Source organism: Stenella coeruleoalba (genome assembly GCF_951394435.1).
Source record: "Stenella coeruleoalba genome assembly, chromosome: 20".
Taxonomy (NCBI): Eukaryota; Metazoa; Chordata; class Mammalia; order Artiodactyla; family Delphinidae; genus Stenella; species Stenella coeruleoalba.
In genome coordinates this window covers 46,953,669-46,965,868 of record NC_137166.1, presented here as the reverse complement: position 1 = coordinate 46,965,868, position 12,200 = coordinate 46,953,669, and the positions used below count along the sequence as shown (strand labels likewise).

The following is a 12,200-nucleotide window of genomic DNA, read 5'->3' as shown; positions in this document are numbered from 1 at the left end:
GCCAATGCAGGGGACATGGGTTCGAGGCCTAGTCTGGGAAGATCCCACAGGCTGTGGAGAAACTAAGCCCATGCGCCACAACTACTGAGCCCGCGTGCCACAACTACTGAAGCCTGCATGTCTAGAGCCCGTGCTCTGCAACAAGAGAAGCCACCACTATGAGAAGCCTGTACACTGCTACAAAGAGTAGCCCCAGCTCGCTGCAACTAGAGAAATCCCTCGCACAGCAATGAAGACCCAACACAGCCAAAAAATAATTACTTAATTAATTAATTAATTTTTAAAAAGAATTTTCAAATAGGGAAAGCTAGAATGGACCCTGTGTGTTAGATCGAAATCAGAGATATCAATATGAATTGTTTTTGAGAGAGAAAGAGAGAGAGCTCTCCAAGTTTTGTCCACTGAGGGGGCCAATAAGCAAGGATATCCCACTAGCAATAAGCCCAGCTAATACCCAGATCTTGGTTTCTAAATACCATCTTCCAATAAAAGGAATCAGGACTCTTTAGAGAAGTGGTTGATTACAGGGCTGGGACAGGGAAAATATAAAAACATTTATGGGAATTCCCTGGCGGTCCAGTGGTTAGGACTCTGTGCTTCCATTGCAGGGGCCATGGGTTTGATCCTTGGTCGGGGAACTAAGATCCCGCAAGCCAGAAGGCGCATATGTGGCTCGGATTCTGGTAGGTGAGTGAGCACAGTGGTGGAGAAAGAGCTAATTCTCTTCCGATTGCTATTTTCTCTATGGGATAAGAAATGGGACCACCAGCAGAGTGATGTGGAAGGAAAGGGTCATGGAGGTTTGAGGGAGCAGGAAAAAGTGTAACAGTTGGGACTCAAGGAGAGGCTAATTAGAGATGAGGAAGGTTCAGCTGCCCTTGGTGTGTTTCAGTTTCTCCACCAGCGTTTCCCAACTGGGTTGGACTTTGCCCCCAAGTGGACATTAGATAATGACTGGAGTCATTTTTGATTTTTTACAGCTGGGCGGAGGTCTGCTACTGACATCTAGTGGGTAGAGACCAGAGATACTGCTAAACATCCTACCACTCATAGGACAGTCCCCCCCACCCAAAAAGAATGATTTAGCCCAAATGTCAATAGTGCCAAGGTTAAGGAAACTCACAATACATCCCTCCCTACCCCATGTTCCCTCTGTAGCAGGAGAACAAGTCACACCACCAGAAGAACTCAAAGCCCCTTAAAACTCCCCTTCTCGTGAATCCCAAGTTCCCCAGTAAGGCAGTCCCATCAGGCCCCTCTCAACCCAGTTCTAGCGTCAGGGAAATATCACTTATGGGGTTCAGGTAGATCCAGTACTGCTCCTTTCCCCCAGAAGTAGGGGTAGATGCCAAGGGAAACTAGAAATACATAATCCCGTAATCAAGCCTTCACCCCTCTTCCAGGACCTGCCCCAACCTGCCTTTCTGGGACTTAAATAATAGCATGGGCCCCACCTCCATCCCAACATATGCCTGGGACTGGGGTGTCAAATCCCCCAGAACCTCCAAGCACTTCCTCCCCCACCCCCATGGGAAAACTACCATCGTGTCCACCAACGGACCTGGGGGGTCACCAACACCTCCACCTGGCCTCCCAGACCCTTGACTTCTGGGGTTCTCTCCCCAACCCTAACCTCCAGGAACTGGAGTCCTAGCCCAACTGCAGGTTTTTGCAATTTGCCCTTCTGACCTAGCAAGGAGTTGAGTAACTGCAGCCAGTTTCTGGGGTGGGACCCAAGAGCAGACAGAGCTGGTGGGGAGCTTAAGAGAGCCTCGGAGGTGGAGGTGAGGCAGGAGGTTAATGCCCGCCCCCCAACCCCAGGGTAAAGCAATTGGAGATTTGTTCCCTGTGGACCAATACTCCAAGACAAGCATAGCAGGACAACCGAGGGAGGAGGCTGGGCCCTACCCAGATAGAAGATAAGAGACCACTTATTTCTCATTCTCTAAGTCAGGAGACCTCCCTGACTAAACATGCACAGAAAAGCTCCTTCGAGGTCAAAATGGGAAGGGGCGCCACCCCATAGTAAGTGATGCTAACTGCCCACAGACCTCTTCGGTAGAATCCAGCTTGGCTAAGAGATGTGCACGCACATATGGCAGGGTCCTGAGATAAACTGAATACGGACTCTGAGCCAGGCAAATCGAAATGATTGGCCAAAGGAAACCTGGAAGAAATAAGTGATTTAAACTGCCACAAGGGCATGACTCTCTCTCTGAGTCTGCCCGTGTGTCTATCCACACGTACTGTACTTTTTTCTCCTAATAACTACTTTACTTGTTTCACTACTTTCCGTCTTTGTGGGAATTCTTTTCTGCAAAGCTGAAGGGCCAGGGACCTTGTCGCTGACCGGTGGTCTATGGCTAGGATTCGGTGCTCTCACCACCGCGAACTGACCACAATCACTGGCCGGGAACTGAAACCCTGCTTCAAGCTGCTGCAAGGCTAAGGCCACCAGAGATCAGAGGTGTACGTGGGCAGTAGCGGGGCTACCATTCACGTCTGAGGTCCTTTCTCCTGAGGCTTCTGCCTGCCCCACCCTTCTCCCAAATCCTCCTTCAACCTTAGCCTGGCTTCAGTCCTGTCCACTGCAGTCCAGCTCTTGGAGGTGTGAGAGACAGAAAGAAAAAGAGGCAGGGAGACACCCAGACAGTCAGGAGAAGATGGTGACTGAGAAAGATTACAGGGAGAAAGAAGCAGAGAGAAAGAGAAAGGGCGCAAAGAGAATTAGAGATAGAATAGAGGGTGAAAGATAGAGACCCAGAGACACAAAGGGAGAGAGAATGAGAGAGACAGAGACATAAAAAGAGACAAAAAGTTTCAGAAGCAGAAGCAAAGAGAGACACATACAGAATTTCAGAGACAAGCTGCAAAAGACAGAAAGGGTGAGAAGAGTTGTGAAAATGGGCCCCCAGAGAATGAGAAAACTTCTGCCCGACAGAGATCCTGCCCCCATCCTTGCCCCTTCATTTTGCCAGAGCTCTGTAACCCCAAACCAGACCCAGAACCAGATTCAGGGTCCCCAGTGGCAAAAAATGGAGAAGACTTCACCCCAATCCAGGGCAAATGGACACCACTGGCCACAGTGAGAAGAGCTGAGGTGAGCCTGTAGGAGGGGGAGGTGGGGTTCCCAAGGAACCCACTCAGGGCATCACTGCAGCTGGCTGTGAGCCCCGGACCCATGCAAATAATGCAGGAAGATGGGAGGGATTAAAAGTCACTGGGAGAACTAGGAAAAAGGGGGACAAGGTGGTGTGGACAGAGATGATTTCAGAGCAGCCCCTCTACCCCCAGACACATTCAGAGCTCCTGAGCACACATCTGGAGCAGCCACTGCCAGTTGGACCAGACCCTCCAGAACACACCCATTTTACAGATGAGAAAACTGAGGCTCAGAGAAGGGAAGTCGGTTCGCCTAGGTCATGCCTAGACTAAGAGTCCAAGCCAAGATCCAAACTACGTCTATTTAACTCCAGGTTCAGTTTGCTGGGCCGAGCTATCATGTAATGGCTAATGCAGGAATGTGTTGTTTTCGTGTTGTTTTCCGTGATCTGTTGGGTCGTCAGGTCATTGGGTGTTAGGTTGTGCTGCTGTGTGTCATTGCCAAGTGAGGTAGTATTGTCAGACACTGTGTGTAATATTGTGTTGTATGCTGTGTGTCTGGTGTAGTGTGTATGCTGTGATCTGTGTTGCCGAGAATATCCTGTACAGCAGCTTGGTATTGCCAGACACTGTGTGTAATATTGTCAGACACTGTGTGTAATATTGTGTTGTATGCTGTGTGTCTGGTGTATTGTGTATGCTGTGAGTTGTGTTGCCGAGAATATCCTGTACGGCAGCTTGGTATTGCCAGACACTGTATTGTCAGACACTGTGTGTAATATTGTGTTGTATGCTGTGTTGCCAGATACTTTTGGGGTGTTGTTATGCTGCATGTTAGGTGGCCAGGAGCCTGTGTTCTGTGCTGCTAGTGGTGTTACCGCCTGGGGTCTGGTGTCTTGCACACTGCGTCTCCCCGACCCGTTAGCCCCTCACCCTCAGGCGAGCCCTTCGACCCCAAGTTTGTGCTGAGCCGCTCGGTGTCCAACATTATCTGCTCCGTGATCTTCGGCAGCCGTTTCGACTACGACGATAAGCGTCTGCTCACCCTTATCCACCCCATCAATGACAAGTTCCAAATCATGAGCAGCCCCTGGGGAGAGGTCAGGAGGCTTAGTTCCACGGGCGAGAGGGTTGGGGGTCCAGCCCTTCCAGGGATATAGGGGAAGCAGTGGGCAGGGAAGGAATTGCGATTGGCCCTGCAAGGCCCCGCCCCTTTCTGTCTCTGACCCCGCCCCCGAGGTATGCGGCCCTGCCCACTCCACAGGGGCTCCACCTACACATAGCCCCCGCCCCACGCTACACACACACACACACACACACACACACACACGCACGCACGCACGCACCCTACCTCCCTGCCTGTCTGTTCCTCCTAATCCCTACAGCTCTGCTCCATCCTCAGCGGTACAATATCTTTCCGAGCCTCCTGGACTGGGTGCCCGGGCTGCACCAACACCTTTTCCAGAACTTCGGACGCATGAAGGACCTCATCGCCCGCAGTGTCTGTGACCACCAGGCCTCCCTCGACCCAAACTCTCCCCGGGACGTCATTGATTGCTCCTTACCAACATGGCACAGGTAAGCCCTGCCTGGAAGTCTCATCTCTGGTCTGACCTGCTATCCTGCCTCAAACCAACAAGGATCCCGAGTTGACCGCGTTTGGGTTTAATCTCCCCACATCCGGGAAGTGAAGCTGGAACAGCTGGCTCTGCTGGGGCCACTCGGGGCCTCCGCCAATTAACAGCTCTTTAAGAAATCCTTAAGGATTTGTTATTGTGGGACCCGCGGCTGAGATTCTCCCTACCCTGCCCTTCCGCGCTCCCCAGCATCCCCAAGGAAAGAAAGTTAAAGAGAGGAGGGGCTGAAGTGGCACCCAGTAGCAGTTGTACAGGTCTGTGGGGAATGGGTCGCACAGGATCCGAGCCCGCAGGATCTCCCCGCGGCCTTGGTCACATCCCCACCTCTTATCCCCCGCAGGAGAAGCAGGACCCGCTGAGCCACTTCCACATGGATACTCTGCTGATGACCACACACAATCTGCTCTTTGGAGGCTCCGAGACCGTGGGTACCACGCTGCGCCACGCTTTCCTCGCGCTCATGAAGTATCCAAAAGTGCAAGGTGCGAGCGCCGGGAGCCTGGTGGGGAGACCCGCCCACACGGCGCGGTAGAGCACACCCGCTCCTCCCGCCTCGAAGCCCCGCCCACAAACAATGAGCTCCAGCCCAGTGTGTCTGGAGTGAGAGCCTCCAGCTCGCGCCTGGGTCGCACAGCCAAACCCGCAAGCCCACCGGAGGCTGACCCCACCCACGTGGTCCCCGCGGTCCACACAGCCTGCCGGGTCTGCCGGGACGCAGACCCCGCCCGCATGATCTTGCTTTGCCGCCCACCTCTGACCCTGCCCACACAACTCGCGCAGCCCGCCCAGAGCCCGGCCCCAGAGCCTCAGCCACCGGGCCTCCCCAGGAACCCATCTCCTCCCACACAGTCTGAACGGCCCACACCTCACAGTCTGCGACCCCGCCTCCCCAAACCCCACCTCTGGGTCTTTCGCGGAACCTTGGCCTCCAGGACGCTGTGCGGAGACCGACTGGGTCTTTGCCACCTGCTTCACCACCGATTTCTCAGCTCTCCCGCACACCCCACTCACTCCATCCATCCTCCTGCAGCCCTGGTCCTCGAAGTCCCGCCGGCAATCCCATCAGGGGCCTGGACCCTAAGCAGCCCCGAACCCCCTCCGCACAACCCCGCCCCTAGGAGCCCTGGCACGAACGAAACTTACGCCCTCACCTACATCTCTGAACTCAATGCCTCCCTCCGAAGCTCCAGCTAACCTTCACATGCATCCCTGCAGCGCGCCCCGCCCCCCGACTGGAAAGCATTGACTGGACCCCTTCCACACGCAGTCACACACCTCTTCTCAGCACAGTCAAGCCTGCTGATACCCTCAACAACGCTCCCCCCTCCACCTGCAGCCCGCGTACAGGAGGAGATCGACCGCGTGTTGGGACGCGCGTGGCTGCCTGCGCTGGAGGACCGAGCAGCCATGCCTTACACAGATGCGGTGATCCACTAGGTGCAGCGCTTCGCAGACGTCATCCCATGAGCTTTCCACACCACGTCACTCGGGACACGACTTTTCAAGGCTTCCTGCTACCCAAGGTGCTCTGGACACCTGGCAAACGACACCTGAAACCTTAGGAAGAGGCATCCCAGGCTCTTGCAACAGGCATCTGCGGCTCTAGCAAGGAATATCCCAGGCCCTAGCGATCAGCACCCCGGACCTTAGCAACTGGCAACCCAAGCCCTAACAACAGACATCTGAGGCCCTTAAATCCAGAAACTCAGCCGTATGCCACAGCATAGTGGACTAGACCACGTCCTGAACCCCAGACCTCTTCCCTATGACAGGCTCCTTTCCTAAGACCCTCTCTGAAATCCCCAAGGTCTGAGACCTCATCCTGGGGAGCCCCTGTACCTAAATACTGTTCTCAGAGACTGCACTCCCACCCCAGGAACCCCAAATCTCTTCCTACAAGGGGGGTATCCTGCATCCCTGGCTCAGACCCCAACAAAACCATTTCCAGCACCCATCACTGGGAACCCTAGACTCCCACACCCTAGACTTCCTGGACCCCTGTGGAGTCCTATGCTCCACCACCCCTTATCATGTCCCCAAGACTCCCAGCTCTGCACAGTGGAAATCCTAGTTTGGGAACCTCCCAGCCCTTCTAACACCACTGATTCTGCCTCTCCACCCACATGGGGCACGGATATCATCACCCTCCTTAATACAGTCCACTACGACCCCAGCCAATTTCTGACGCCCTGGGAATTCAACCCTGAGCATTTTCTGGTTGCCAATCAGTCCTTCAAGAAGAGCCCTGCCTTCATGCCTTTCTCAGCCGGTGAGAGTGGCCAGGGACAAGATCCAGTCTTTCTGGCCCCGTATTCCACCTGCATTCCCCAGGCCTAGTTCCACTCCCCAAACCCTCTCACTTCTTCGTCCCATCCCATCCTCAGCTTTGGAGATGCAAAGACATTTCCTTCTCCTTCCCAACTCTGCTCCTATAGGCCGATAGCAACTGAAATCCCCACGGAGGGAGGCAGGGAGTCAGGATAATATTGTAATTTAACTTGGACTTGGTCACTGTCAGTCTCTCCACTGGGTGGTGCAGTTGAAGTGGTCCTGGTTTTTCTTGGCTTTGGTCTTTACCCGGCTGAAAAAAATCTTTCCTGTTTAACTCAGTATTAGAAAATGGGGTGGGGTGAATAATAATAGGTAACTTACCATATTGCCTACTGTGCACCAGGTGCTACCTCTGAGAGTGGTGGCTAAGAGCTGGGCTTTGCTGCCAGAGCCCAGCTTTGTCATCTTCTAGCTGTGTGGCCTTGGATATGTTCCTTCACCTCTCTGTGCCTCGGTTTTGTTTGTTTTTTTAATATTTACTTATTTATGTATTTATTTATATATTTGGCTGCACCAGGTCTTAGTTGCAGCATGCGGAATCTTTAGTTGCAGCATGCGGAATCTTTAGTTGCGGCATGCGAACTCTTAGCTGCGGCATGTGGGATCTAGTTCCCTGACCAGGGATCAAACCGGGGCCCCCTGCATTGGGAATGCGGAGTCTTAGCCACTGGACCACGAGGGACGTCCCTGTGCCTCGGTTTTTACATCTATAAAATGAAGATCATAGAAAGGTCCACCTCTTGGAGTTATTAAGGGGATTAAATTAATAGCAGTATAGTGCTTAGAGCATTATATATGTTCACAACAACAAATTGAGGCACTATTACCCTCCCCATTTCAGGTACCTACCCAGAAACTGTGGCTTGCCCAAGATCAGGAAACTAGTACTGTCAGAGTTGGGACTCGAACCCCTGCAATGTTGCACTTGCAGCAGGTCCACGATTTACTTAAACTGTCTTTTCCAGACTTTTAGATGGATGGGTCCGTGAGTACCCAGCCATTATTCTCATGTTTTCCTTTGAAAGTTGAGGGCGCCCCTCAGCCCATCTTGTCTCATTGCTCCTGCCCACCCTTTCTCCCTGTGGGAGGCCGGCTGTGCCTGGGCGAGTCGCTGCGGCGCGGGGAGCTCTTCCTCTTCCTCACCGCCATCCTGCAGCTTCTTGCTGGAGCCGCTGGGGGCGCCCGAGGACGTCGACCTGACCCCGCTCAGCTCCGGCCTCTGCAATTTGCCGCGGCCTTTCCAGCTGTGCCTGCGCTCGCGCTGACGCCGCATCCCTTCCACGTTCGCCAGTGAGCGTTGAGGACCGCCCGTTCCCCTGCGCCCCATCCCTCTCGCTGTCACACTCGCTTCCCCTCACCTGCCGCATGCCCATTCCCCATCGCTCCTGTCTACCTTCTGAGTCCCCAGAGGCAGAGAAAGCCAAGGGGAAGGGGAAGTGCATGCCTTGTTTTATCCACAGAACTCGTTCTATTGCGCACACTTTGGGGGATTTTGTATCAATTTATAATAAATTATAATAGATTCGAACCTGCCTTGGCTGAATTAAAGGGAGGAGGATAGTCCTCTAGGATGGGGAGAAGGAAGGTCTGGTTGCAGAGAGGGGAGACACCTGGCTGTGATGAGTTCAACCCTCACCCTTAGGGCGGTTAAAAACTGGGAGAAATTGTTTCCTGGAGACAGGCTGGAAGGTAAAGGCTGTGAGGGCTCGAATGAAGACAGAGGCAGAGAAGCCAAGGCCAAGAAAGAGACAGCAGCCTAGAGAGATATGGAAAAGGTCTGCAAGAGATGCAGGGCACTGTACAAAGATGGAGATGCAAGCAGGGAGAAAGTGAGAGACCCGGAGAAATGAACAGACCCAGAGGCTGAGAAATCACAATTACTAACACTTACCTAGTGCTTCCTATTCACACACTGGTCCAAATGCCTCATTTAAATATCCCTATGAGACAAAGCAATTTTATTATACATTTTTACAGATGAGCAAACTGAGGTTGCTCAGAGAGGTGAAGTGACTTGCCCAATATTACACAGCCAGAAACGGGCAGAGCTGGGTTTGGAACGCAGATCATCTGGCTCCAACACTGCTCTTCAAAATCTTATGAGTCAGAGAGATATGGAGACTGAGACCTAGGGACGCAAAGAGAATAGAAGAGGGCTTCCCTGGTGGCGCAGTGGTTGAGAGTCCGCCTGCCGATGCAGGGGACACGGGTTCGTGCCCCGGTCCGGGAAGATCCCACATGCCGCGGAGCGGCTAGGCCCATGAGCCATGGCCGCTGGGCCTGCGCGTCTGGAGCCTGTGCTCCGCAACGGGAGAGGCCACAACAGTGAGAGGCCCGCGTACCGAAAAAAAAAAAAGAGAGAGAATAGAAGACAGAGACAAAGAAAGAAACAAAAATGACCAGAGAAAGAGCGGAAGGGCAATGAATGGGGAAGTGAGGCACTGGAAGACCGAAACTCTCCCCCATTTCTCATCCCTCTCATTGGACTGTTTCTTTGTCTTGCATTTCCTCCCTCTGGGGTGGGGATAGCGGTCCCAGGCATGGGGCCTCGCAGCTTGGGACTGGACTTGACAAGCTGACATCTGCTGACAGTAGCTTTTCTCAAGGAGCAGGCATCTCACGTTTCATTGAGCTGGAGTCAGACAGAAGGAGGCTGGCCCCGCTAGCCATGCGCAGAGGTGACCTGGAAGGCCCTAGCCTGAGTGGAGTCTCCCCAAGGTCACCCAGAAGCCGGGACATGCTCTGCTGAGTATGGGCCTGGCTGGAGGGAGGCTTATAGGTGGCCCCCACATGGGGTGGTGGCTCCCTAATCCCCACACTGTTCCCACCACAGGCCAAGCACAGAGTCTGCCCCAGGGCCCAGGCAGGGACGCAGAGGTGGAGGGGGGAAAGGAGAGATTCAGAGGTCCTGAGAAAGAAAGATGGAGAGATGCGAAAGAGAAACACATGACGAAGAGAAAGAGACAGACAGAGATAGAGAGATACATAGAGATCCTGAAAACCAAAGATTGGGAGTGAGAGAGACAGAGGAGGAGAAAGAGAGGAACTGAGAAAAGGGGAGAGATAAGAGATGCCCAAAGAGAAGAAAGACAAGGAGATGCTAAAGTCAAGATGGAAATTAAGAGAGGCACAGAGCTGAAAAGAGACAGAGATCTGAAAGGACAAAAAGAGAACCAGAGAGAAGCCGCAAGAGAAGAAACAGAGACAGGCAGGAAGGGAGACAGTCACGAGGATTCAGCCAAAGACAGAGATTGAGAGAAATAGAGTCCGAATTATAGAGAAACAGAGACAAGAATTTATATTGTCTAAGAGTAAATGACAAACTTGAGATTAGATTTGTAATGTGGAACCAAATGAATTAAAAGGGAAGTATAGGGCTTCCCTGGTGGCGCAGTGGTTGAGAGTCCGCCTACCGATGCAGGGGACACGGGTTCGTGCCCCGGTCTGGGAAGATCCCACATGCCGCGGAGCGGCTGGGCCCATGAGCCATGGCCGCTGAGCCTGCGCGTCCGGAGCCTGTGCTCCGCAACGGGAGAGGCCACAACAGTGAGAGGCCCACGTACCACAAAAAAAAAAAAAAAAAAGGGAAGTATAATATTTTAACCATAAGCACCCCAATGTTTACTGCAGCACTATTTACAATAGCCAGGTCATGGAAGCAACCTAAATGTCCATCAACAGAAGAATGGGTAAAGAAGATGTGGTACATATATACAATGGAATATTACTCAGCCACAAAATTGGGTCATTTGTAGAGACATGGATGGACCTAGAGACTGTCATACAGAGTGAAGTAAGTCAGAAAGGGAAAAACATCTTATATTAACGCATATATGTAGAGTCTAGAAAAATGTTACTGATGAACCTGTTTGCAAGGCAGAAGTAGAGACACAGATGTAGAGAACACACGTATGGACACCAAGGAGGGAAAGGGGGGTGGGATGAATTGGGAGATTGGGATTGACATATATACACGTATATGTATAAAATAGATAACTAATGAGAACCTGCTGTATAGCACAGGGAACTCTACTCAATGCACTGTGGTGACCCAAATGGGAAGGAAATCCAAAAAAGAGGGGATAGATGTACACACATAGCTGACTCACCCCGCTGTACAGCAGAAACTAACACACATTGTAAAGCAACTATACTCCAATTAAAAAAGAGAGAGAGAGAGAGAGAAACAGAGACAGAAATAGGGATGAAGAAAGCCATGCATTCATTCAGCAACATTTACTGAGTGCCAACTGTGTGCTGAGCACTATTTTACGTGCTGGGGATACAGAAGTGAACAAGACAAAATGCCTGCTCTTGAAAAGAGCCTGAGAAAGAGGATCCATCGGAGAGGCTGGGGTGGGAGTTGGGGGAGGGGTGGCGAGGGCATGCTTGCTGCAGCCCTGCTGTCTGCAGAGTCAGTGCCTCTGAGCAGTGCCCTGCCCCTCAGCCCCTGCCAGTCACCAGGCAGACAAAGGCTGACAGGGAGACGTGCTACACAAACAGGCAGGAAGATGGGAAAGCAGAGACAGAGGGAGATTAAGGTAAAGACAAACTGGAAGAGGCAGGGAGAGAAAACGACAGACATTGAAAAGAGAGAGCACATGAGAGAGAAGACAAACATGAACAGAGGTAGGCACTGAGAGTGAAACAGAGAGAGAGAGAGAGAAATGGGAAGAGAGAGAAAGAGAGAGAGATGAACAGAGAAACACAGAGACTGAGAGTGAGAGAGACACTCCCAGAGACAAGCCCTGTCCCAGACTCTGCACAGCTCCCCCACGGTCTCCCCAGGTCTGGGCCCTGTGCCAGGTACCTGGCGGAAGGCTGGATCCGGCACGGCAGGGTGGGCGGCAGGGTGGGCCGCATTCCTGAACAGTCTGTTCCAAGTACAGACTCAGCCACAACCCCCGCCCCTGGTCCATCGTGGCCTGGCATCCGGCGGGGGTGCCCACTGAGGAGTCTAGGGGACTGGAGACCAGGGGTGTAGCAGCATAGGCATAGGACATTTGGGGCATCTGGGAGCCAGAGCATTGGGAATAGAGATGGCAGGAGTTCAGGGCAGGGCCTAAGTGTGGAAATACAAGGGTGTCAACCATGGGAAGGCAGCCAGGAGTCATAGGATAGGCATGGAAG

The 12,200-nt window shown here is 52.7% G+C and overlaps 2 protein-coding genes across 2 annotated transcripts in view; both read left to right on the top strand.

Annotated features, from left to right (window-relative positions):
- LOC307179490 (cytochrome P450 2A13-like) overlaps window positions 1-12,200 on the top strand; it is a 79,625-nt gene that overhangs the window by 15,109 nt on the left and 52,316 nt on the right. The window lies entirely within an intron of this gene.
- LOC307178449 (uncharacterized protein) overlaps window positions 1-12,200 on the top strand; it is a gene marked incomplete at its 5' end in the record, with an annotated part of 53,283 nt that overhangs the window by 36,761 nt on the left and 4,322 nt on the right. Inside the window, 11 exon segments of the mRNA XM_079906643.1 lie at window positions 3,972-4,202; window positions 4,505-4,658; window positions 4,661-4,680; window positions 5,080-5,221; window positions 6,076-6,173; window positions 6,177-6,195; window positions 6,198-6,262; window positions 6,867-7,014; window positions 8,159-8,225; window positions 8,227-8,316; window positions 11,859-11,953. Coding sequence (XP_079762769.1) covers window positions 3,972-4,202; window positions 4,505-4,658; window positions 4,661-4,680; window positions 5,080-5,221; window positions 6,076-6,173; window positions 6,177-6,195; window positions 6,198-6,262; window positions 6,867-7,014; window positions 8,159-8,225; window positions 8,227-8,316; window positions 11,859-11,953 — 1,129 coding nt within the window.